The sequence below is a fragment of the Apodemus sylvaticus genome, chromosome 5 (genome assembly GCF_947179515.1).
Source record: "Apodemus sylvaticus chromosome 5, mApoSyl1.1, whole genome shotgun sequence".
NCBI classification, from domain to species: Eukaryota; Metazoa; Chordata; class Mammalia; order Rodentia; family Muridae; genus Apodemus; species Apodemus sylvaticus.
The window spans coordinates 3,529,295-3,556,585 of NC_067476.1; the positions used below are offsets into that span (position 1 = coordinate 3,529,295).

Sequence of the window (27,291 nt, forward strand, 5' to 3'; positions counted from 1 at the left end):
CTCCTGAATTGTGAAGTTAATTCTTGCTAATTTATTCTAAAGAATAAAACAATTATGAGCCGGGCGATGTTGGCGCACGCCTGTAATCCCAGCACTCTGGGAGGCAGAGGCAGGAGGATTTCTGAGTTCGAGGCCAGCCTGGTCTACAAAGTGAGCTCCAGGACAGCCAGGACTACACAGAAAAACCCTGTCTCAAGAAAACCAAATCAAAAAAAAAAATTATGATGCAATTTCCTCAATTCTTTGTGGCATTATTGTTGGTGCTGATATGCTGTAGACACAGTACCTAGTACCCAAAGTAGTTTAGGAGCCTAGAAAACTGATGTTTTTTAATTTGCTTTGAAGTCATAAAAAGAAGTAACATTGCATATGGTATCGTATGCACACTGGATTAATCTTTATACTAATGAGTTCGTAAATCTGTCTTTTAAAACAATGTTTTCATGAAGGAAGGTTTCTGAAAAGACTGGAGTTTCTAGTGATCACAAAATGATGATGTAATTAACATTAGTTTCTTGTATCATCTGTTTATTTGGTCATAGCTGAATTCCCCCAGCTACACCAATATGATCCTTTTATAGTCAGTTTGTGAATATAAGGATGCAAACACCATGGCCCCTTCAGTCTGGCTGTCTCGGCTGTGGAATTTCCACGGCAGCTTCCTCCTCTCCCTAGCCTCATGCCACTGACCTGTTACAACAGCAAGTTAATTTCTCTGCTGCCTTACCTTATCTGTCTTATTTCTCTCTTTCATTTTCTGAAAGTTATAATTTTAAATTAACATACAAGGTTGTGATGCTTTGAATAGATACAGCCCCCATAGATTCATGTATTTGAAAGCTTGGTCATAGGGAGTGGCACTGTTAGGAGGTGTGCCCTTATTGGAGGAAGTATATCCTTGTTAGAGGAAGTGTAAGGAAAACAGGTGGGGCCGCATCCCTGTGTAGGGATGGTGAGTGTCCCTGTACCTACTGATGGAGGCTGCCCCGCCAGGGGGAAAGGACCTTGCCCAGAAGGCGGGGCTGTTCTGGCGCAGGCCTTGTGTGCTTGTAGAGGAAGCCTGGCCAAGCAGGGAAGTCCTGGCCCTTTCTGGCAGCTGGAGACCCTGAGGTCTGTTCCAATTGCTCCCACACGCGTGTTTTGATAAGAAGAGACAGCCCATGGTTTCAAAGCTTTATCATAGAAAAGTAGGAAAAAGAAAAGAGATAGAAGACTAAAGAGAAAAAGAAAAGATAAAGGGGCCATGACCATGTGGAGAGAGGGGAGAAGAATGGGGAGAGAGGGGGGGTAGGGGAAAGAGGGAAAGAGAGAGAGAGAGAGAGAGAGAGAGAGAGAGAGAGAGAGAGAGAGAGGCAAGAGAGCTAAGAGGGGCCGACATCCCCTTTCATGGTGGGCTGGGTTACCTGGCTGTTGCCAGGTAACTGTGGGGCAGGAAAATCTGGCTGTAGCCAGGTGACTGTGGGGGTGGAGTCCAGCCAGAGCACTGGGGACCTGGCCCTATGTGACTGATGGCCACAGGATTATGGAGTTGAGGAGTCAGGGGTATGGAGTTGGTGTCAGGGGCCTGAGTGTCCGGGAGCATGGCTCATGTTCCGATCCTTGTAGAATATTCTACTGGGTCTCTGGAGGAAGCCTTGGTCAACCAGGCCACAGACTGCCTTTCACAGTCCCACAAGGAAGTATGTCACTGTGGAGACAGAGCTCTGAGGTCTTAAATGCTTACGCTATGCCCAGTGTGAAACCATGACAATGTAACGCCTATAGAGGCAGACATTTAAATGGGCTGGCTTACAGGTTCAGAGGTTTAACATCCCTGCTCCTTCTGCAGCACCACATCTACCTGGATGCTGCCATGCTTCCCACAGTGATGCTAAACCTCTGAACCTGTAAGCCAGCCCAATTAAATGTCTGCCTCTGTAAGAGTTGCATTGTCATGGTTTCTCTTCACAGCAATGAAAACCCTGACTAAGGCAAAGTTAAACAGTTTTCCTAAGAATGTTTTGCACACAGTTGCCTTGGGTTGAATCCCCTCCTGCTCCATTCCCTCTCCTTAGAACCTATCCAACTCTCCTCCCTCCTCTCCTTGGCCTCCTTCCCCTGGTACTTTCTACTCACAGGTATTACCTTCCTTGTTCAGAGGGGCTTTTGAATCTCTGGTGTTCTGCTGGGGACCAATCAGCTTTTCTGGTTTTGTCCAAACTGTTCAACCCACCTGGGCAACCAGCCAATCTAGAAGGAAGAAAAAAGCAAGAAAATCTCCAGGAGGAAAGGTTTGAATGGCTCCTGGAGAGCCTGTCTCTTTGATGTGCTATGTGCTCAGTGTGTGCACCTTTGTTTTCAACTAAATGCTGTGGGTTGTCATAGCAATTGTTCCTTCCCTTTAACTCTTAATTCAATAATCCCGATGGATCGAAAACTCAGAGACAGTAACATGTATGTGAGAAAGAAAGAACATGTGCTATTTGTTTATCTGATCTGGGATTATATTTGTGTATATGTACATGTATATTTTGTGTGTTCATGTGTATCTTTATTTATGTATACATGTATGTGTGTATGTTTATGAGTATTATGTGTATACATGTGTATATTTATGAGTATTATAGATATGTATATGTGTATATTTATGTATACAGATGTCTATTCCTGCACAAATATCATGACCAAGAAGCAAGTTGGGGAGGAATGGGTTTATTCAGCTTACACTTCCACACTGCTGTTGATCACAAAGGAAGTCAGAACTGGAACTCAAGCAGGTCAGGAAACAGGAACTGATGCAGAGGCCATCGAGGGATGTTTCTTACTGGCTTGCTTCCCCTGGCTTGCTCAGCCTGCTCTCTTATAGAACCCAAGACTATCAGCCCAGAGATGACACCACCCACAAGGGGCCCTCCCTCCTGAATCACTAATTGAGAAAATGCCCCACAGCTGGATCTCATGGAGGCACTTCCCCAACTGAAACTCCTTTTTCTATGATAACTCCAGCCTGGGCCAAGTTGACACACAGAACCAGCCAGTACAACAGGTATATATTTATGTGAATATTTCTGTGTGCATGTGTATTTATTTATTTATGTGTATATATTTATGTATGTGCATGCATATGTTTATATGTATATATGCATATATTTCTGTGTACACATGAATATCTATGTGTTTGTACATATGTGCATTTATGTATAGGTATAAAAATATATGTATTTGTATGCATGCATATGTTTATTTGTATATGTAACCTTCTAACCCTAGCTCTCTAAACATAATCCTAGTACCCTAACCCAAACCCACTGAAACTAGTGCTAACCCCAAATACTACCCAGAAGCCTAACCCAAACCCAGGCCAACCAAAAACCTAGCCCCTTACCTATTCTAAACTCTATCAAAACTCTAAACCTCTAGCCCTCTAATCCTAGCACAAACCCTCTAACTGTCACCCTTAACCTAACCACTAATCCTAAGCCCCAGCACTAACATGCTAACACCCTAACCTAACCCCTTACCACAACCCTCTATCCACTCCCTTAGCCCCAGCCCTGACCTTAAACCTTATCCCTGGTGGCACTGAAAATGAGAGAAGTTGTGTCTGATGCCCAGCTCACCATGTCAAGTGTAACTGTTCACGGGACAGCTTTTGAGGGAGTTCCTTAGCAGTGCCTGGTGATGAGCAGCAGCTCTAGTGGTGGAGGTGAACCTCCAAAGCAGGGGCTCTCACAGACCAGAATGATCTAACTGGACAATGAGTCAAGTTCTTAGGGTGCTAAGAGAGAAAACAGACGATGGGTCTCATCTGAGTTACTTAAAAACAAACAAGATTTGTGTTGAGCTGGAGTTTTGGGGGGGATAAAGATAATAAAAAGCCAAATACAACTATACTTGTCTTTGCAAAACTTTAAGGACTGAGCTTTTGTTGATTAAAGGTGTGAAAGAGACAAGAGTGGGAGGTTCAAGTGACCCCCAGTGCACTGGAGGAAGGAAGGATGTTCTGGCCTGGGGAACAATGAAGCGGCTCCTATGATAGGGTGATGACGGACCCCTGTGAATTAGGGCATAGTGTGACAGCCAGAAGACTCACATCAAGTGACAGATTCACTATTGTCCCAATTATGTGAAAAATACCTGTGTTTTGATGAGCACAGTAGCCTAAATTTAAAAAATTTAAAACCATACAGGGCAATGGATAACAGTGGGTGGATATGGAAATAAAACAGTGTGAAGATAGGGGAGAAGAAAGCTGTTCTAGTGATGGACAATCATCACAGCCAAGAGGACTTCTCTACTGCACGAGAATAGACTTTCCTGGGGACACTGTATTGCTAGGACACACTGCACGACACCACTGGAGAATTTAACTCCAGCTGCAAACCCTGAGGAGGGGAACCTGAAGAGTTGCCTACCACAAGAATAGTGGTGAATGTCAACCAGTACAGGCTTGCTAGGAGCTGTGACAATACCACAAACTTCAAAGAGTCAGAAAAGGTACTGGTTACTTGCCTAGCCCTAAGTCGTTTCTTTTCTTTTTTTTCTTTATTATTTAATATAATCTTCATTAGCATTTCAAATGTTAAAATCTTTCTCAGTTTCCCTACTCCCTGAAAACCCTCAACCCCTCCTCCCTCCCTCTGCCTCCAAGTATATATATATATATATATATATATATATATATATATATATATATATGCCCCTCCACCCAACCCACTCCCACCTCCCCCCCTCGATTTCCCTTTTTTGGGGCATCTATTGAGCCTTCACCTGACCAAGGACCACTCCTTCCACTGATGCCCAACAAGGCATTCTTCTGCCACATTTGTGGCTGGAACCTTGTGTACTCCTTGGTTGATGGTTTAGTCCCTGGGAGTCCTAGGGCCTCTGGGTAGCTGACATCGTTGTTCTTCCCATGGGACTGTAAACCCCTTCAGCTCTTCTGGACCACCCTCCAGCTCCTCCATTGGGACCCCACACCCAGTCCAATGGATGGCTGCTGGCATCTGCCTCTGTATGTGTAAGGCTCTGGCAGGGCCTCTCCAGAGACAACCATGGCATGCTCCTTTTGGGATGCACTTCTTGTTGTCCATAATAGTGTCAGGGTTTGGTGATTGTTTATAGGATGAATCCCCAGGTAGGACAGTCTCTGGGTGGCCTTTCCTTCAGTCTCTGCCTCACACTTTGTCTCCTTTATTGCTCCTGTGAGTATTTTGTTCCCTTTCTTGGTCCTAAGTCTTTTCAAAAGCCTGCTATAGTCTGTGAAGAAGCCAGTTGGATCCTGAAGAATAGTTGTGGAGCATAGATAAATAAAATGGTTTACCATCCATATCTCTGTGCTCAGTTACTTGTTACTGACCAGCTGATAACAAGTGGTAGGGAGGGTGTTTGTTTTGCCTATGTTTTGTTTGCTTTGTCTTCGCCCCCACGTGTCCTCAGCCTGCTCCTGGAGCTCGCTCTGTCTTTCTTGCCCATGCCTCCTTGCTAGCTCTGTCTCTCATTCTGTTTCTAACCATGGCTAACCACTTGTCTCTCCCCATCTGCCCCTAAGAGCTGCCTGCTCTGTCTCTGTCCCGTCCTTGCTTGCTGGAGCCTGCCGTTAAGTTCTGCAGGCACATCAGCAGTTCCCTACAGCCTCCTAAGATGATGGAATGCTCCCTCTGATGGAGTTCCTGTTTGTGAACAACTCCCTAAGCCTCTCACACCTTCTCTTCCCTGCTTCTAAGGGATGTCTTTCCTGCCTGCAGACTTCTCTCTGATCATGGACTCTTCCCATTCGAAACACTCCTCATCTCCCTCTTTAACCTCTTTTCCTTGTTGAACTCAGAGATTTCATTAAGGCTAGATGTGCCGGTTGTGGTGGTGCACGCCGGTAGGATTTGCTGAAGGAGGCAGAGGCAGGAGGATCACGAGTTCGAGGCCAGCCTGGGCTACACATTAAGGCTAGATGTCTTACTGCAGATGGCTTGGCCTGGGCACAGCTCACTGGCCAAAGATGGCACACTAGATGTCCAAATTTTCACAGGTTGTAACAACTGCTGTCATCACACAAACAAATGATCACAAAATCTCTTACCTCTAAACTTTCTCTGCTCTCCACTCTTAACAATCTCTTTCTGAGCCTTCTCTGCTCCCTGCTCCTGTCTGATCACCGAGTCCTTTCTGCTGTTTGTCCTAACTCTTGTACCTAAACTTTTGTTTAGAAAAATAGATGGTTTTTTAAAAGAAAAAAAAAAAGTATGTGTGTGTGCGTGTGTGTGCGTGTGTGTGTGTGTGTGTGTGTGCGCGCGCGCCTGAAGGGCTCACCTTGTAGTACTTTTTAGCAGCCATTCTTGCTGCCATCTTGGCTGATGTCCTCATCAGAATAGAGGCAACAACGCGGCCGGCAGCCATCTTTACTAAGGTTAAAGAGAAGACACGCTGCAGCTAGAGAGATGGCTCAGCAGTTCAGGGCAGTGGCTGCTTCCAGGGGATTCAGGTTCAATTCACAGTACCTAGCTAGCAGCTCACAACCGTTTGTAACTTCAGTTGCAGTGTATCCCTCATCCCCACACAGACTCATATGCAGGCAAAACATCAATGCACATGAAACAAATAGAGGGAAAGAGGACATGCCACGGGACATCTCTACCTCAAATAAACCAAGTAAGGCAGCATGCATAAATCTGAGTCCTCTGCTCATCACTGTGTCTCCTTCAGACTAAGGAGGCAACAGTACTTCTCAAAAATATTTTTTTATTAGAAGGGGCTTTTGTATGATGATTGCTGTCCTAAGGGTAACAGTAATGGATACAGACACCATCATGGACAAGGCTTGTGGAGAGCAGGACTTAAAACAATGCTTCGTGACTAAGGAGTGTTTGCTTAAGGTCTTCCCAGCTTAACAAACTGACTTCGAGATGTGCATCTAACGCATGTCTTTGTTGTGTTCAATACCAGACTTCTAGAAAATTTTAGATAAGGAGCAACACATGTTTGATGAATAAGGCACGTCTGATAAATGAGGTTTATGAATTCCTAGTGTCTATTCAGGCTGGCAGGAACTGTACTGAAGGTGTATGTCTGGTCTCTTTGTCTTTGCTGACTTTGTTAAGCTTTAGCTATTTGGATAAACTAAGTCATACAAGATCCTGTGGTAGTCTGTAAAGGTACACTATAAAAGGATCAGGAAAATAAGGTGTCCAGTCTCTCTGTGGACTGCATTCATGGTTTAAAGTTTTATTTTGATGCTAAAGGATCTTCAGTTAAATCTTTATTAAAAATTTAAGGCTCAAATTTACCATACAATCCTAATCTTATAAAAGGTACTAACTCATTGTAAACTGCTAAAAGATAATTAAGACATGCAAGGTAATGGCCAGTCACATTATAAACGGTCAAATTTTCTTTAACGTGTTCAGAACTATGCTTGTAGTCATGCTAAGTACAGATGTAATCCATTCACAGGAACACACTTTAGCCTTCTGTACACTTTGTCAAAGTTGATCCTGTAGCGCGTAACTAAGAATAAGCAGTGTATTTAAAATCAGGTATACTTAATAGGCTAGAGGATGTCCTCAAACGCCTGAGAGAGATCTGCTGAATATGGCAGTTAAGGTGTTTAATTTAAAAGTCTTCCCCTGATAGGCAGAAATACCAGCTCCTTGTCCAGCAGCTGAGGCTGTCTCCAAAGCAGATGGGCAGCAATGGACTCCAAATGGAGCCTACTTCAATCGTGGTCATACTGACTACTGGACAAAGAACTGTCCATACTTTGCCTACCGCCAGGGCCCTGCTCAAATTGTGGACACTGTTGGATTGACTATGAAGAAAATGCCTCCATTTTAGGCTTAAAAATGATCTTATAGTAAAGGCAAGCTAGGCCCATTACTGTTTCTGATTAAACCTCTGTTTCTCAAGGACTGGGCTATGGCCCACCTGTGACCTTAACTACAAGTCCTGCTCTGCCTGCTCCAGGGATGACAAACAAGTCAATGCTTCAGAAAGCTGTTTATAACCATCTTGCAACACTGCCTTTGTTTCAAGAGGTTATAAAACCACCTTGTTTTGTCTACCTGTTGCTGGAAATATTAAAAAATCTGCACCATCCCGCGCCATACCTGGCTACTCTCTTCCTGCGGTCTCGTCGCTCTCTGCTAGCCCCAGCCTTCCGTCTTCCCTTCTCCAGATCACTTGCCTCACAGCCTACCTTCTCTACCCCTGTGGCTAGTTGTCACAAATCCCCTTAACCCAGTAAAGCAAAACTCCAGAAGTTTATAATTAATCAGTCAGATTTATATATCAGTCAATTCTCAATTCACAAGATGCTCACACGATAATTTCAGAGCTAGTTGATGACACGAGCTGCCCACCTGGATTAGACAAGTTACCCCGACTATCCTATCCTTTATGATATTCATAACTACCTGTGGCTATTCAAAGCCACGTGGATCTGGATGGCTTCTTCCTCCATCGTCCTCCCTTCTCCCTCCCCCTTACCCCCACCTTCTCCCCCAAACTTTTCAGCTCCGCCTTCCCTTCCACTGCCCAATCACCGGCCGGCTCTAGCCTTTATTTTACAAGTTAAGGTGGGGAGCAGGTTGACAAGAAGTCACCTGTGTATGTGATTCACTCCTCATCCACAGCCCCTCCTGGGAAAGCAGAATTAGCATCAAAATACAAACAGCACCAGGGCTACCCACAACACCCATCTATTTTGGAAACCACCTACCCCTGAACTATAAAATCCTTATCATCCCTACACCAAAAGCTGACCTCTCAGACCCCTTAGCTAGAGCTTAGCCAAGGCCGCAGCTGCCTGGTCAGTCCATTTCAGATGTAAAAACCAGGCCTTATATACGAATGAAAGTTTCCTCTAATCAATTGTTTGCTTTAATTAATCTGGCCATAATGACTTGGGTGGGAGTTTTCCCCCTCCCATCATTGAGATTAACTCTACTCTGCCTTGCCAAAGTAGGTCAGTTTTCCCAAGTTTCTCCTGCACAGGAAAGTATCTTAGGCTTTTTGGGTCTGTCAGCTGAAGTCTGATGCACCCTGTTGTAGTAGCTGAAGATTTAATGTCATCCTTGACAACCTCTGCCCCAACAAAGCCATAGACATTTCCATGGTGGAGCTCAGGCTGACAGTCTCTCTGACATTTTAACTGATACAGAGGCTGTCTGGCTTACCTCGACTGCTCAGACTCAGCTTCTCGGGTCTCTGATGGTGCTGACAGAAAGCTGCAGCTTCATCAGTTCAGCAATAGTGAACACCTTAGCCAGCTCCTCCCTGCAAGGCGGCTGCTAAGTGGTCCATCCATTTTATATTTAGAACTCCAGCCTCACTTAGTTTTTAAGAGCTGCTAGGTCTCCTGCTGAGAAAGGCAGACTGACAGACTGCTCTACCTACCGTGCTGCCAGGCTTCACGCTGAAAAATTTAAACTCACAAAGCAGGTTTCAGTGGAGAAACAAACTCGAGTTATCGTGCTGTTATAACTAACTGAAACTTTACATTTTACTCTTCTTTTATTTAAAGGAACTTGCGATTCAGTGATTGTTCTTCATTCATAGTCAACCACCTATGTTTCATGGAAAATGACGAGATGGAAAACAAAGGGTTAACACTCGAGGATCTAAGGAAGTGATTTAAGGTGTATAAAATGCAAGATGTAGAGGTATGAGAAAATAATTTAAGGTGTGTAAAAAATGAGAATTAAAGATGATACATGATGTTAAGACTTTGAAAATTCAGTTTTAACATATTAATCAGTGGAATTCTGCAAAGCTATTAATCCCTCCCCAGTAAAACACTTACTTCTATTATACTCATAGGCTCTACATTTTAAATTTTCTTTGGTTATTTCCTAAATAAATACTTAAAAGTGGTTCCAATGGAACTGGAAATACCTCTGTCCCATATGCACACAAACATATGTACACACAGAGGGAGGAGTGTTAACCTATGACCATCCTCTGTCCCATATACACGGAAACATATGCACAAGCAGAGGGAGGAGTGTTTACCTATGACTATCCTCTGTCCCATATGCACACAAACATGTGCACAAGCAGAGGGAGCAGTGTTAACCTATGACCATCCTTTTTGGTTCTCCCGAGTTTGCTGTGGCTCAAAGGTGTGAGCGTATCACACCTGTTTACTAACACTCTCATTAACTGCCTTTTCTACAATGAGGATTTCAGTACAGATGCTAAAATATCTGTGCTGGTTTGGAAGAAAATGGCCCCATAGGATCATAGGGAGTGGCACTATTAGGAGGTGTGGTCTTAGAGTAGGCGTGACATTGTTGGGGGAAGCCTGTCTCAGTCACTTCTGCTGCCTGCAGATCTGAATGAAGAACTCTCCTCCTTCCCCAGCACCATGTCTGCCTGGATGCTGCCATGCTTCCCACCATGATGATAATGGACTGAACCTCTGAATTGTAAACCAGCCCCAATTAAGTATTTTTTCTTTATAAAAGTTGCCATGGACATGCTGTCTTCATGGCAATAGAAACCCTAAGACAATGTAAACTTTTTGTAAACTTTATAAAATTCATGTAAGCTTCAGGGAATCAAGACTTGGATCCACCTGTCACAGGTCAAATGGACTCTAGATAATATTAATCCTGAAAGAAAACCAATTCCACCATTTTGGGCCAAATTTAAATCAAACTTAATTAAATACTAAATACTAATCAAGAGATGGACTTTGGTTAGGACCATTCCCTGGAATTTCCCAGCTGGAACAGCCCCCAATCTGCAGGGGTTTATAAGGACAAACCTATAGGCCATCATACTTTCCCATGAGGCCTTGTTATGTTCCATGAACTACAACTCCCAGAATTCCAGGACGTTGCCTGGTTTTTTGGGCAGGTGGGGCTTACAGGTTAAATTTGGGCATTACAATAAGTACTCCCACTTACTGCCTAGCCCTAAGGGTGGGCTCCTCCCTTCCCAACTCCCATGTGTGACCCAGGATAAAGGATTTCACTCTAAGCATCTTAACTGCCTTTTGTCCCTAGTCTTTATCTGTCCCAAATTTCTACTCAGCTGACAGACCACAGTCAGGAATCAGCTGTGGCCTGCAAACTGCTCCAAAATGGCCTACAACATGCTTGCTGTTATTTCCCGGGTTTCAGCACCATTGTTATGTTCATAAACAAAGAAAGAGGTTTAGAGAAAATGGTATACGGCTGTGTGGGGAAGGGGAGCCCCAGTAGGCATCCCTTCCCCTGAGGGGCCAGACGCACACAGACATGCTATAGAGTAGAGTTTATCCAGGGCAGAGGATGGGAGTTAATGAATGGGGTAGTGGAGACAGAGAGAGGGAGAGAGTGGAGAAGTGGAGGCCGGCCATGACCATGTGGAGAGAGGGGGAGGGGAGGAGAGCCCAAGAGGGCCAGAGAGAGGGTAGGAGGGAGAAGAGGACTAAGAGATAAGAGGGAGAGGAGGGGCCTAGCACCCTCTTTTATAGGCCAGGCCTACCTGGCTGTTGCCAGGCAACTGTGGGGCGGTGCATACCTCTCTGTTGCCAGGTAATTGTAGGGTGGAGCTTAGACAGAATCCTAAGACTTGCCTCAGGCAATTCTGCAGAACCAGTGAGCCCTGGATTTGCTGAAAACCCGCGTAAACAGCAGTCTATGTGATTGCTCCCAGTTTCTCCAGGCTAGGTAAATGAAACGAGTGCTTCTGACACATTCCCCCTACCCCGCCACCTGAACGCTCCTCCCTCTACTGTTCACAATCTCAACCGTAACCCTAACAAGAACCTTCTAACTCCGTAACCCCAAGCCTAATCCCTCAACCAGCCTTTTGAGTCTGACAGAGCCATCCCTGTGACTTCTGACTTTATGATATGTGATAGATTCCATTATCTCCCGGATCAGCAGAGGAGGGAAGATCGACCTGCAGAAGCAGGCGGGCTGTCTACCCGTCTACTTCGTCTGAGGATGAAGCAGCCTGGCCTTCATTTCCTCCGCATCCGGTGCCTGCTGCTGTGCCTGAACCGAGGCTCTAGCCTCCTGACCTCCAGCGTGGGCTAAACACCAGCTACCTCCAGGAAGCTCCAGGTTTGGAGCTCTGAAACAGAATGTTGGGGCAGATGGGTCTGTGGAGTTAGGCCCTGTGTTCTCAGCCCCTCTAGCTTGCAAACGACCACTGCCGCTATTCTGTGTTGTGCTGTAATCTAACAAGATATTTTTATAATATAACCATCAATCTATTTGTTGCATGCCTCTAGGCAGTGTTTCTCAACCTATGAGCTGTGACCCCCTGGGAGGTGTCAAATGACGCTTTCACAGGGGTCAGTCACCTAAGACCACTGGAAAGTACATTACGATTCACAACAATAGCAAAATTATAGCTATGAAGCAACAATGAAATTAATTTTATGCATGAGGAACTGTATTAAAGGGTCACAGCATTAGGCAGGTTCAGAACCCTGCTGTAGAGGGCCTGATATGGGGACCCTCTATAGCAAGTAAAGCAAATGCTGGTTTCCCGGTGGCAGAGCCTCTGCACTCAGAGACCATCAGAGGCTGGCGCTATTGCCATATGTTAGGTCTCAAGAACTGTCTTTCCCCTGCGTCTGGCATCTAGACAAAAGCCAGCACTGCTTCAGGGGCTGAGGAAGAAAGTTCCTACTTGCTAAAAGGCATCATTGTCCCGATCCCTAGCCAAAAGGACAGCTGGCTTCCCATGAGCCTCTGCTTATGGTGTCTTAGTACAGCAAAGTCTCCGCTAGCCCCTGCTCTCCCGCTCTGTGCGACCCTCAGCCTCTCCGCCCTCAGCTTCCCTTCCCTCCCTCGGCTTCTCTGATTCCTATACCACCTCAGCCGTTTCGGGCACATGGTCCCCATCCCCGGACTCCTGGCTCCGGATCCCCTCTCCTGCCTCTCTCCTCCCTCCCCCCTCTCTTTCTCTCTCACCACCCCGTTTCCCCCCACACCCACACCCACCCCCATGGAGTGGTTCAGTCTGCTTGCCTGGCTCAGTGCAGACCTTTCCTCTGCCTCCGGCTTGGGCATTGTGTCCTCAGTTTCCCCATAACTGGAATGAGGACCGCACTGGCTGCTGGCAGATTTTTCTGAGACCCACATAGTAGCAGTCTGTCTTCTCTGAAATCTAGAAACAGTTTCTTAAAACTGTGGACTGTGCCCCCCTATATGAACAAAAACTCCAGAAAAGAAGCTGTGTGTCTCGGGTTTTATAAAAAAGAGTCGAGGATATGCTTTGTAGAGCCAGGTATGGTGAGGTGGGAGGGCCTCAGCAGGCCCGTGCAGGGCCACCCCTTCCCCAAGGAACCAGCCATACGATGGGTATAGTGTAGAACAGAGTTTACTTAGGGCATGGGAAGGGGAGTTGAGAAGGGGGTAGAGACAGAGGGGGAGAGGGAAGGGGAGGGGAAGGGAGGGAGGGGAGGGGAGAGGAGAGGCCAGTCAGGCTGTTGCCAGGTAACTGTTAGGCCGGGCCTAGATGGAATGCTAACAGTGTGTGCAGAGATGGTTGACTAATTAGCATGTCAGTGTCGTGGGAAGGTGGACTGCATCTTGGGTGATGCACATCCCAAGGCTAGTTACTTTGTCTTGGGCTCGGTTTAGCATCTGAAGCAGCAGCTGCTCTCTACCCACCTCTGTGTCAGAGCATCCTGTGACTGATAGATAAAAACCTTTTGGGATCTATTAATTTCGCTTCGACTAACCCAAAAGCTCAGATAGCATCTTAGGCCTATAGAAAAGCTGCCAGTATACCTCATAGCACCCAATTTTAAACTTACTTTGATTTATGGCTTTCTTTGTCCAGTAAACCTATAAAAACCTCATGAAACTGCTTCCATGTTGGAATATAGAGTTCAGGGTAACCTAAATCTGCGTTCCAAGGCCATGGCCACTCGGAATGGCTCCTCTTAGTCCCTTTAAAACAGGACAGGCACAGGCAGTGGCACCAAAGGCGAAAGTGGCAGCCGATTAGAGCTGCTAAATAAACACTAATTTAATGTCAGACACCGGAATCTGAGCTGTTTCCAGCAGCCCTTACCCATGCTGGGTCACAAGACTTCACTGCGGCCTCAGTTCTAACCTCTGCTGCCATTTCTCCTTCCCTGACTGCCTCCACCTCTCCCTCCTGTGACCTCTTTCTCGCTTGTGCATCTCATATCTTGCAAAATGTTGTAAGATATTTCCTATCCAATCACAACGAGGCAGTGAGAGGCCTGTGATTGGAGAGGAAAGAGGAGGAGCTAGGGTTGGAAGGTCAGAGAGGAGATGGCAAACGTGCAGGGGAGGAAGATCTGCATATCAAAACGGAATCAGATGTTAATAATCTCCACCTAACCATCCCACGCTATACCTGTCTTCACCCCACCTACAGCTTTCAGCCCTCCCAGTTCCTGCTCTCATTCTCCAGACAAACCCCCTCCTCCTTCCCCCACCTAGTGTAACCCAGCCTGAATTCTTTCCTTGCAGGAAGTCCCTGGAGTGAATGGTGTGTGTCCCCTTTTCGTTAAATGAACTTTCTCAAAAAAGAAAAAAGGCTGGGATCCTATACCTCTAACTAAGGAATTTCAGTATATCACTCAATCTCATGGTCTTAATTTCCATGGTATATACATGATCCTCACAAGCAACCTACTTCCTGAGGAGTGTAGATGAGTTTGGGAACAGGATAGAGCACATGCAGATAAAATGCACCAGACCAGCGCAGCACACCCATGTGGATCTGACCAGGATCCCCAGTGGAATTATAACACCCCAGGCAACATTGTAGAGAGAACGGTTTACAGCTTGCCTCCTGGCTGGTCTCCTTAAGGCTGGCCTTAAACCAGTCAATTATGACAAGCTGCAAGAGGGCATCCAGGACAAACAGGAAACCCTGTCTCAATGTTTAGAGTGACTCACAAAGGCCCTCTCACAATATACTAATCTATACCCTGAAAACCCAGAAGGCAAACAACTCTTGATGACCTTACCCGTTTCTTTTCCCAAAACTACCCTGGTATTAGGGCCAAGCTTAAATGTTGGACAGAGGACCTCTAACTCCACAGGAAGACGTCTTAGCATCTGCCTTTAAGGTGTACCAAGAAACGAGAAGGCCTGCAAACAAAAATACCATATGCTGGCCAAGGCCGATCAGCCAGCCTTGGCAACTGCCTGGCTCCCTGGCCCCTAACACTTGGACTTAGGTCCCTGTCTCAAATGTGGTCAGGAGAGTCACTGGCCATGGGCCTGCCCTAACCCCCGAGAGCCATGGGGACCATGTCCAAAATGCCATCAAGAGAAACACTGGGCTGCCTATTGCCCTGTGTCACTCATGGCACGAGGACATCACCCCCAGACTGCCCTCCATGGCTTGCACATGGATGACTGAAGGGGCCTGAGCTCCACTGAACTGAGCTCTGCCATCGCTATCAGCCCCGCCCCCCTCCGTCACCATGGCATCAGGGTAACTCGTCTCCTTCTAGACTCCAGTGACACTCACTTGGTCCTAATGGAGTTTGGGGTACTCACCTCTCCCTCTTACTTCCCTATTGTTGGGGTAGGGGGACAGCCTTACAATCCTCACCTTACTCCACCACCTAATTGCATTTTTAGGGGCGTTCCTCTTACCCATTCTTTTATGGTGGTGCCAATGTATCCCCTTATTGGGAAGGGATCTTCTAGCTAGAGTGGGAGCTTCTATTTCCTTTGCTTCCCCATTGACCTGACCTCAAGCTCACGGCTGCCCCTCTTCTCCTTCCTCGAGCTATCCAACCTACTGGTTCTAACATGTCATTTCCTTTGCTAGCCCACCAAGATGGACACCACCCAAGTCTGGGACATCTAGAACTCCTCTATTGCTGAACACTAATCCCCCACTGTCATCCAATTACAGAATCCTACCTGGCACATCACCCAGGCTCAGTGCCCTCTCTCTCCAGAGCCTGGGGGGGGGGGGATGTAAGCCTATCATCTCTGACCTCCTAAGGACAAAACACCTTCATCCCCTTTTAACACCCCTATGCTTGCAGTTATGAAGCCCAGTGGGACCTATCGCCTGGTTCAAGGGGCCCCCAGTAGTCATCATGGCTCCTGTCATAGCTAACCCTTAAGTACTTCTTTCCACTATCAGCTCAGGAACTTCTCACTTCTGAGTCCTAGATCTCAAGGACACATTCTTTTCTATCCCTCTGGATACCTAGTCACAAAATATTTTTGCTTTTATCCAAACTGACCCTGATACCCACTTCTCTATCCTACTCACCTGGACTGTCTACCTCAGTGGCTCCAGAACAGCCCATACCTATTTGGTGAGGTCTTGGCTTTTGATGTGCTCTGCTCTACTCTTTCTCTTCTTAGATCTGCTTATTCAGATAGTTGATGACATTCTCCAATGCAGTCCCTCTCTAGAAATTAGCCAAACTAACATTCCAGCCCATTGGGACTTCCCAAGGCACGAATCAGCCCAGTATGGAAAGATGGCCCTCCCTCCCTCCTAACCCATTTTCACTCTTCCACCTACTCAATAAAATTAAGAAATAAAAAAAAAATTAGCTGTCCCTTCCCCCACAGCATTGAGCTGGACTTCTCTGCCCATCCTATTGAAGCTGTGACATTCCTGGCTGTCAGCGCCCACCCTTCCCCTGGTGTTATCTCTGGCCCTTGTTCAGTTGGGAACAATACAGCTGCTTTCACCTTAACAACCAAGGCTGCCTCAGGGCGGTCTCACCTGGAGACCAGCAGAAAACCTGCGTGACTGGAAGCAGGCAAACCCCTGAGAAGATCCAAGGAATTCGCGGCCATTTGGGGGGGCAGGGTGGTTTTCTAAAGACTATATATATTGGCTAAATAATAGTAAAGTCAGTCTATATCAGCAACTGTCGTCTTGACTCATTTCTCTTTCGTCCCCTTCCCCTTTATCCCCAGAATTCTCTTCCAGGTATCCAGTTCACATGTGGCCATCCCCTTCCCCTGACCTCAGCCTATCAACTCAATGTTACCCAACCTGGCAACTTTGGAGATTGCTGGTTGTGCGTGCCTCCGGGAACCAGCTCACAATCGTCACTTACAGCTTCTCCAATGATCCTGTCAAATAGTCTTGCTTCACCTTTCACCAACTGCCCAGACCCTGATGTTGCCACAACGCCCTGCCTCTTTTACATCACTCTCTTTGGCGTGGCTATTTTAAGGCATCTGGGACACATTGCATAGGAACATTAAGGTCCCCAGACTGTATGTAACAAAACCACAACTCTCAGTACCTCATCTTGGCCATAGTGCCCTACAGTACAAAATATGTCCATTCTGTATGGTACTCACGTATCATCACCTACCTGCCAATTAGTCAGGAGTTTCTACACTGGTGTTTCTCTTTCCTAAATTAGGGGTAATACATGGAGAGGAGCCCCTACCAATGATCCCAGTGGTCATAGGCTCAATAGCTGCCCAGGATAACAAAAGGATAATTCAAACTTTGCCCAGCCTGGCAGTTGCAGGAATCACGTCAGGTGTTGCCACTGGAACAGCAAAGCTGGCCACTTCTGTAACTTTGTACCACCATTCCTCTTCCCAGTTTATCCAAGATCTTCAACAGGTGGCCAAACCATACTCACTTTCCAAGGACAGATCGATTCCCTGGCAGCAGTGGGACTTCACAACTGACAGGGACTAGACATTCTTAGAGCTGAAGAGGGTGACCTTTGCCTTTTTCTCTGAGAAAAATACAGTTTCTACATCAACCAGTCCATTATAGTAAAGAACAAAATCTAACAATTCCAAATAGACCTCCAAAAGTGTAAGGAACAACTCAATGCCTCTGATCCCTGAGTCTTTGAAAACCCCATACGGAAATGGACACTGCCCTTCCTGACCTCTCTTCTCATTTTTCTGCTTTTATTCTTTGCACCCTGCTTTATCCACCTCCTCTCCACATTCTTCCAATGACAAATCCAAAAAGTTTCCAGCCAAATGGTTCATCAGTTCCTCTTACAGGATTACCAACCTCTGGTCAGAGAGGAGCATGATACCAACAACTCTGGAATGTGTTCTGATGGTGCACCCCAAAATTGACAACACCCTGCACAGTAGGAAGCAGCTTAAGAGAACCAGTACCCCTTCCCCATCTTTTCATTCTTCCCCTCTTTATGGTAAGAAAAAGAGAGGAATGCTGGCAATCAGGCACCACCATGGCCAGCCCTTGGGACCTAGTGACAATGGCTAGCTGGAAGGACTCTGACCAGACACATCTTCACTGGTAACACAGTCCCATTGTTGCCTCTATGGCATGTCCTTCTGCACATGTGACACCATAAAAGGTTCTGCTTTCCCTCCCTTCCTCCCTTCTTCCTTTCCTCCACCCAGAAGCAGCCTCTGTGCCCCCTTACCCCCTCCCTCTTAATAAACCTCCCATGTGAGACCTGTTGCATGGTATAATTTTGTTGGATTTTGCTGCTTAGATCCATCAACCATTCCCTATCAGAGGCAGCCAATCCCCTGTCCCCAAACCCCCAATAAATCTCTTAAGTGAGGTTTATTGCTTGATGTGATTTTTTTTTATTTAAAGATTTATTTTATATGAGTACATTGTCACTATCTTCAGACACACCAGAAGAGGGCATAGGATCCCATTGCTATAGGATCCCATTGCTGTTGTGAGCCACCATGTGGTTGCTGGGATTTGAACTCAGTACCTCTGGAAGAGCAGCCAGTGCTCTCAACCACTGAGCCATCTCTGCAGCCCCTTGGTATGCTTTTTGTGGTATTGTGTGGCCCCTCATCACCAAGATACTATTTGAAGGGACGCGCACCAGTTTGAGCATGGTGAGCATGGCTCTGGCAGGCCTTGCCAGTCTCCCCAATCCCTACTGCCTTGCTGAAACCATTAGACTACAGCCCCCCAAAGACTGTTCCCTTATTTGGCCTCTTCCTCCTCCTGAGGCTGACTACCAAGGTCTAGCTATCAAAATATGAAAGTCTGGCAATCAAAAGCCCCTTTGGCTCACCTAATTAACATGCCAGATTTAATTAAAATTAAACACCTCATCCTAACAAAGCGTTCCCCCCTTGTACCTTTATAAACTGCATTTTCCTATGTGCCACTCTCCAGAACAAATCTCCCTCTCCCTCACCCTCCCCTTTCCCCTCTCCTTTGTTGCCTCTCCCTCTTCTGTCTTTGTCCTTTATTCCTGCCCCCTGTCCCTGTCCCTCTGGGACTGTGTTGAGACCCTGGTCTGGGAAGTCCTGAGTAAAATTTTTCTTTTACTATTTCACTGCAAAACCCTTTCAAAATTGTTTTTACTCTTCCAATTAGGGGGAAAAAAACATCCTCGGATAAGTTCAGTCTGGCCAGAACTTCCTGAAATCTATGAAGCAATGCAGAAGACTACAGATAATATATATGAAGTAAATCTGCAACCAAGTGTTTCCAACCCAAAACAATTAGGGAACATGTAGGGTGTGATGGCATGTCTGTCACCTTGTGGATTCAGCTGACCTAGCTGATTACACTGGTTTCTCCTCCTCCCTCCCCACACTTGGTGCATCCCTCCTGAGGCTGCATATCTAGCCAAAGAGCACAACTATCCCCAAGCAGAGGTCCTGCCTTCAGCCAAGGATATACCAGGAGCTGTTTCCCTTGATAGAAACGCCTAAGGAACTACTTAAGTGGGACAAGTAAGAATGAAAGAATTGAGGGTCTGCTTGCACCAAAAGGCTGGACCAAACTAACCAAGCCTTGCTTTTGGAGAGGGTAAAGACCGTAGCAATCACCAAAATGTCCCTCTCTACGACTCTAATACAGTGTCTGCCTGGGGAAAGTATTGCCAGGAAAAATGGTCTGTGCTCTAGCCAACACCTAACAGGCCCCTGACCTCACTTTCTTCAAGTTTATTTCACAAGTTTCTGGGAAAGACATGAAACAAAGATCATTCCATGACAAATTGGGGAGGAGTTAACAGAAGAAAGAAAGATTCCATCAGATTCCACTTGGGAAATAACAAAGTGTCTTAGGATCACTCTAGAGCACAGGTGAGAGAAACGTCCTCCCCTAGTCAACTTTTGACCTCTGATACAATTTAGCACCACAGCATTTGGATGGATGGGGGTAGCAAATGGAATCCTGGGGGGTATATTCAATCTCTTCCTTATATAAAAGAGGAAAATTTCAAAGACCTATTACTGGTATCATTCACCTAATGTAGCTAAGGATAAGGTCACATGACAGGAGAGTTTATTAAAAAAGCTTGTTTCTCCTACAACTTAGAAGGGCCTCAGAACCTGACAGCAACTCCTCTGAAATATGATCAAGTATAACCCAATCATTAAGTAGGAAAAGGACAGTTTCCAAGACTCTTCAGGAAGACACAGTCCAAATAAACCAAGAACTTGAAGCTGCTTTCATACTGAGACCACAATGTAACTAAAAGCCAGAAGAAAGCTGGCGCTCTGGTTGGGTTTGTTGTTTTGTTTGTTTGTTTTGTTTTATCTAGGATTGGTGGTACCTTGCATATTTCATTCAGTCAAGACAGAAGCATAAAGAAGAGTAACTGAAGGCATCATACAGATTTTTGCAATGTCTTGCTCCAAACACCCCAGAAGACACCTAAAAGTATCAAATCATCCTAAACCTTTAGTTACCTTGGATTTGAGGCACAGAAGAGGCTTGCAGAACACTCTCCCTAGATGGAGGCAATTGTCCACCATGATAAACTGCCCCCCCCCCAACTCTCCAGAGAAGCAAATATCTCCTGAGAACCAGTTTGTACCCTCAGACAAAGAACTTTGGGCCACTTTGCAGATCTAGAATAGACACAATGACCAACTAGACCACACCTTGATGAGGACTTAATTACAGATACGTCCCTTCCCATCCTCCCAATTCTTTCTCTATTTAAGGATAATCCCATGTCAGTGCCCAGATGAACTTAGACGCCTGTAGGTGTTCCTGCACACTGATTAGAGCTCCTGTGCTTCCCACTATTCCTTGTATCTTTGACAACTTTTTTAAGATGGCAACGGCCTTAAAATTATTGTTAGACAACTGCTATATATACTGTTGACCTCGTCACTGGCCCACTCTTTGCCTTTTCTCACTTAGCAGGGATGCCCACAGTTCACACTTCACATGTCTTGTTCTAGATTTAAAGCAGTCAAATCAGTGCAGCTCAAACCAGAATAGTGCTCCTTGCTTTTTGGTATTTACTGAGTAAAATCTGTTCCAAGACCTCAAATGACACCCTACTGTATTTGTCTGTTAACAACATTAGTGGAAATTCAGGAGAGAAAAGAGCCAAGGAATCAACTCTAACCCCTGCACTTGTCCACTCCAATCCCTGGGGAACATGCAGAGGTGTAAGGTCCACAGGGACCAAGGGCCACTGCTATGTACACCAGTGGCCACATGACCCCCAAGGCTGGACATAGAACAGATGCTGGGCACAGCACCAAGGATGCTCTAGGAAGTGTAGTCTTTGAGCTGGAGGGACATGGCCTGGGACTGATGCCTTGTTAGGCTCTTGACTTCTAAGGAGGTGAACAGTGTCAGAGCATCCTGTCAGAGCCTGTAGCTCAGAAGTGAATCCCCCAGTGGCCTCAAGACCTACAGAACCTCAATACACCCATCTACACTAGACACTGGGAGATTCTGGGTAAATACAGCCTTTCCTCTCTACCTAGCTCTCCCTGTAGTGTCTTCTGGGAACCACAGGGCACTAGCACCTCTCCAGCAACAAAGGATTCTGGGTATTACTGCTCTGTGTACAACTCTCATGGGTTCTAAGCAAAGCTTACTGTTATTGTCAAGCCACACCTTGCCCCTGCAGTAAACCCCAGCAATCACAAGCACAGTGCTGAAGCTCTCCATTTTCTTGAGCTCTCCTGGCAGTGCACCCTCTCCACCGACGCACTGAGACACACCGTCCTCAGGTATCACCCAGCGGCATCCTGGGTTTTGATTTTGATTTTTTTGGTTGTTTTTATTTAATCCAAGGACTTTGCTTTATACAAAAAGTCATTGTAGAAACAAGAGCAGAATCCAAAGTTTGGTTTGTAAATATTATTCAGGCAGCAAACTAGTCAAAGGACTTTTTTAAAAGTAGATCCCATTTGTGTTGCATGATTGGATCTCTCTCTCTCTCTCTCTCTCTCTCTCAACACTGTTAAATATAAATTTTTGCGACAAACCTTCAATTTATATCAAATATAATTAAAAATTAACAAATGAATACATTGTATCAAAAAGTACGAAGATATACATTTCATGCACATACTTGTATAATGTATATATGTGTATATTTTACATGCACACATAACTTGTTCAAACTACAGCCACTGCTTGACAGGTTCCAGATGCAGACAGCTGGTTGTTGCATTTCAAATTTGGCAACTCACTATGAAATTTCAGGGGCAACAGACAACATCTTGAGAAGAGGCAGTACAGAGACCAACCCGACATCAGGAAGCAAGATACCACGTGTCCTTGCCTTGCTTCCTGTGATCTTCGTGTACACCAGTGCTTGGGAGAAAAGCCAGCTATGTTAATGTAGGATGAAGAAGATTCCCAACCCAGGGCTCTCTAGAGCAGCTGGAGTTCCACACAAAATGTATACATTCAACACTCAAGGGAAAAGAGGCTGGGACAGAACATCAGCATCAGGATGCACAGCCTTCTCTGCTGCAGCATGGGTGCGGTCACATGCGCAGGCCAAGGGTCCTGTTTAATTTTACCCTACTGGAATAAAATACTCTGTTATCTTTAAAGTTTCAGGGTATTGTGCCTTCGTATATGGAAATTCTATAAAAGGTTTGGTCACAATCATGCTGAAACCCTAGACCAAGTGGTGGTCTTGTGTTTTGTTTCTAGTAATGTGTCTTTTGTTGCATAGCCCTATGGTTGACAATAGCCACTTGCTGAACACACACACACACACACACACACACACACCACACATACCCAACAGCTGCATCTCCTACGATGAGTGCATGCTCACACATACTCACACACGCTAATACACATACACACACACTAACACACGCATGCAATTTCTCTCTCACACACATACACACATACAGCTCCTGTGAGAAACATGGGGTAGAAACCAACAATCCACCAAGAAGTCAGAAGTTTCAAAACACAGAGAACACACCAAGGAGTGCCTGCTTGTCTATGTGCAACCTTTCTCTGGTGGCCTTCCAGCCATCTGTGCACACTGAACACCTTCCTGAGCATGGGTTTTCCCTTTGCAAAGTAGCCAGGAGGTTTTATTCGCCTGCAGCCTCCCCAGTGCTGGGCCAGGGACCTGACTGAGCTCTGGGTCCCTGCCCCGTTCCAGGGCCATTTCCTCCCTGCCAGTTTCCTGTTATGCTGCCAGTGCATGCTTCTTCCTCCAACCCCAGCCCCTTCCTTGCTAGCACTTTGCACTCTTCAGTATCCAGTGAATACTAGAGTTTTTTTGTTTTGTTTTGTTGTTGTTGTTTTTTAAAACATAACAGATCATACCCTACTTGGGAGGTATCCCGTCCCTGAGAATCAAATTTAAAAAGGCCAAAAGTGCCTTATGCAAGCACACGTTGTGCTGCTCTGGCCTCTTCAGAACCCATCACTCAGGGAGGAAAATGGGCACTAAGCTGCTTCTCTGACATGCTGCTGGGCACTGGCCGTGTCCCTGAGACACACCCCAGTGTTGCTCTGAGCAGCTCCCACCCAACCACCCGATGCTTCCTGAGGTCCTACCTCATCCACGATGCTCAGAGCCAGAGATCAGGCACTTGGTTGAGCAGAGGAGCCAGGGTCATTGGGGACATCCCAGGTAAGGTAGAATACATACAGGATCATTGCACACAAGTCACAGAAACAACGCAAAATGGAGACCTTCCTACATGTTGACTTTTTTTTTTTAAGTTACAAGAACATTCCCTTCCCTGTTTTGATTTCTGTTTTTCTACACCAACTATATAGAAATGACAAACAGTGAAAGTGTTGTGACTGAAAACCAGAATCAACAGCAAGGACATCCTCCAGATTTTGGTCCCTGTTATAGTGACAGTGTAGGTGAACAGCAGGCCCTTGAGCACATCTCTCTACATACATACATACATGTGCTATTTGACTCCAAGACCACAACAGACGTGTGAGTGCTGACGCTGGCAGGTGCTACCAGGCCACAGCTGGGCTCCTTTCCTTGCTTTCAGGGGCGCTCTATCCCCCATGCCACACAGTTGGACAAACCATACTCTCTCTTCACGAGGCTCAGACCTCCTAAGAAAGTCGCAAGGACCCACCCTGGACGCTGGAGGCCATGACATAGGATTTGGATTTGCCGGGTCCATCTCAGCTCAGCTCTCTCCTGCTTAGGATCCAACATCTGGCCTGGAGCCCAGGCAGGCAGTACACAGGAGGAGAACCATGTCCCTCTAAGCAAGGGCTTTATTAGTCTATCCAGTGTAAAAGGGAGGAAGGGAGGGAGGGAGGGAAGCAGGGGCCTCCACCACAGAGGCCGCGATATGAGGGCCCTCCTCCCAGGACTGTGACCCCACAGTCCAGAGTGGATGATAAAACTCATCAACTGGAACCCGCACCCATGGAGCTGCCGCATGGGTGGTCGTGGTGCAGCTAGCACCAGTGGTCCTGGTCTGGGTGGTGATAACTGTGCCGTGCCCGGACGCCAGTGCCGAGTCCCAGAGTGCAGTGGTAGCCATTGGGTACACGGCGGAGAGGGTGGGATTGGGAAGTGAGGGAGGACACATAGGAAGTCCTGGAGGAGCGGCCAGAGTTGGTAGCCACTGCCTCTTCAAAGGTGAGTGTATCCTCAGGCAGGGTGTGGGCGGAGGCCTCACTGTCCAGACGCTGCCCTAGGTAAGGGTCAGAGCCAATTCGGGAGCCAGGAGCTAGAGGCTGGCTCGGGGGCTCCTTCTGGAGCAGGGCATTGTGTTCAGAAAGGCCGCGGCTGAGGCGGCCAGGGGAGAAGGCTGGGAGGCCACTCTGACCCTCCGCAAAGTGGACAGGCGAGGAGTTGGCGGTCTTGTAGGTAATGCTGGGGCGCGGGGTCAGAGGAGTCTGGGGGAGCTGCCTCCGCCCGCCTCGGCCCGGGGTGCTAGCACCAGATGTTGACATCAAGGGGCTCCCATTAACGGAGCCACTGCCCTACATGAAAAAGGGGACAGCAAAGAAAGATGAAAATCACAGCAGACAACACAGCACACAGACAATACAGGCATCGTTGGGATGGGATGGCGGGAGGAGGCAGAGCAGACGGACGGACAGAAGCAGGAAGGAGGGACGTACTGATCAAGTGCTAAAACTCCAGAGAGAACAGAGAAGAGGCATTAGAGGTGCATGCTGCTGATTTGGGACAACTGACCAACTGATCAAGGGGCTCAGTGGCCAGAAAGGCAGACATGGGGGGGCGGGGCACAGAGGGCACACAAAGACCCGGGGCAAGGGGAACTGGGACATTTGAACCATACTCCCGTTTGATCACCTGTAGGTGGGGTCCTGGCTCTAGTGCTGCTGTTGGCGATGTCGGGTGGCTACTGAGGGAGGGCTTAGGTTGTGGGGGATCCCGGCTCCCAAAGCGGTCACAAGAATAGAAGCGCTGCTTCTCTGAAGAAGAGGATGAGGGCTGCCTCCTCTCCTGGGACCGGCCTCGCTCCTGCTTCCGCTCCCGCCGGCAGCCCGTGGGTCCCTCTCCATGGGCTGGGCCAGATCTTGCAGCAGTGCTTGGTGCTGGCCAAGAAGTAGAGACGTTAGTTCAGCTGAGTCCTGAGTAAGGCAGAAACCTCTGGCTCGAGGCCTCCAGACTCAGCGTCTGAGGTAGTCTGTGGCCCTGCCTGGTTCCCAGATCTGGGACTCAGACGCCCTCCTGCCATGGGCAGATTCTGGGACCATATGGAACACCAAGGAAGGTGGCCCTGGGGACTGCTGGGCCCTCTCCCACCCAGGCCATAAGCATTCATGAGGCTCCTGGGACCCTGTATACGCACCGCCTTCTGTGTCAACAGACAGGCTGGGCCCCTTCTCCAGGGACCTGTGTTTCCTGTCCCTGCGCCGGTGGCAGCGGTGGTGGTGGTGATGTGGCGCCTGGCTAGGAGGAGGCCGGTCCAGGACTGTGCTGCAAAGCTGAGTCCCATGCGGGCGTGGAGCCAGTGTGGAGATGGAGCGCTTCATGGGGCTGGCATTAGGAGCCGGCTGCAGAACGGTCACGGGATGAGGAGGCACATGGCCAGGCGGGCAGGGAGGACAGAGTAGGAGTTAGACAGGGAGGAGCCATGGCTCAGTAACAAAAAAGTAGTGGATCTCCACGACAGCCAGCTTTGTGTTCAGACCTGAGGCGGAAGCCTGGCGGCTTAAAATAAAGGCCTTGTGAGCTTCCTCCTCCAGCGGAGGCAGCAGCCGCAGCAAGGCTCAGCGGGTGGATCAGGTTGTATTACAGGACAAGCCAACCAACTATCTACAGACCAGACTTAAAACAGGGTCAGCTGTCAGGAAGAGACTGGACCTTGCTTTGCAGAGGGTCTTGTTCTCTGTTTGACTGCTGCGTGTGTGTGTGTGTGTGTGTGTGTGTGCGTGTGCGTGCGTGTGCGCGTGCGCGCGCGCGTGCATGTCCATCCTCTCCAGGTAAACCCTTCTCTTCAGGTGCTGACTGACCGATCCTGGCTGCGCTCTGTGGTGCTGGAGATTTCTCCACTGCTACCTGAGGGCTTGCAGCTCTTTCCTACCTTGTACTTCTTTCGGTGGCAGAGAAAGGGAACCTGAGCCAGCCCCAGTCAAGCCATAAGGAGCCACTTGTGGGACAGAAGTGTGTGGTGGGGCGTCCCTCCAGGCAGACTGGAAGCTGGCTGTGTCATGTGGGTCCTGCCAGGAGAGGGGTTTCTGGCTTGACTGAGGAATCCTGGTGGGACTCACACCTGGCTAGAGGGAAACTCCTTTTGGTCCATCCAGAGGATTGACTCACCCCCACCCCAACCATGACATACAAAATCAGGACCTACGGAAAGAAACTGCTGTGGAGTTTGGCCACAGCTATCTGAAGGTTAAAGACTAGAAGGCAGCACCTCAATAAGAAAAACCTCACAAGAAAAAAATAAGGGTTCAGGGACAGGGCAGGAAGGGCCATCCCAGAGCCCCAAACAGCAAACTGGGTAAACTGAGGCCCAGGCATTACTTTGTGGATCGTAGTATCTGCTCTGGTCCTAGAGTTGATTGAACCCGTGGAGAGAAGCTGGGTCAGTAGAACTGGAAGCAGCAGAATGGAGGGGTCTAAGGGCCAGAGGAGACAAGGGCTGGGGGACACTAGAAATGGGGGACCAGAGCTAGGAGGAAGACACCAAAGCTGTAGATCCAGAACTCAGCGGGTTAACGTCTCTT

The 27,291-nt window shown here is 47.3% G+C and overlaps 1 protein-coding gene across 1 annotated transcript in view; it reads right to left on the reverse strand.

Annotated features, from left to right (window-relative positions):
• Positions 1 to 22,110: 22,110 nt before the first annotated feature.
• Positions 22,111 to 27,291, reverse strand: part of Cacna1b (calcium voltage-gated channel subunit alpha1 B) — a 166,376-nt gene continuing 161,195 nt past the window's right edge. Inside the window, exons 44-46 of the mRNA XM_052181770.1 lie at positions 25,908 to 26,112; positions 25,406 to 25,650; positions 22,111 to 25,068 (exon numbers count right to left, since the gene is read on the reverse strand). Coding sequence (XP_052037730.1) covers positions 24,538 to 25,068; positions 25,406 to 25,650; positions 25,908 to 26,112 — 981 coding nt within the window. The 3' untranslated portion in view covers positions 22,111 to 24,537. The remainder of the gene's footprint in view (positions 25,069 to 25,405; positions 25,651 to 25,907; positions 26,113 to 27,291) is intronic.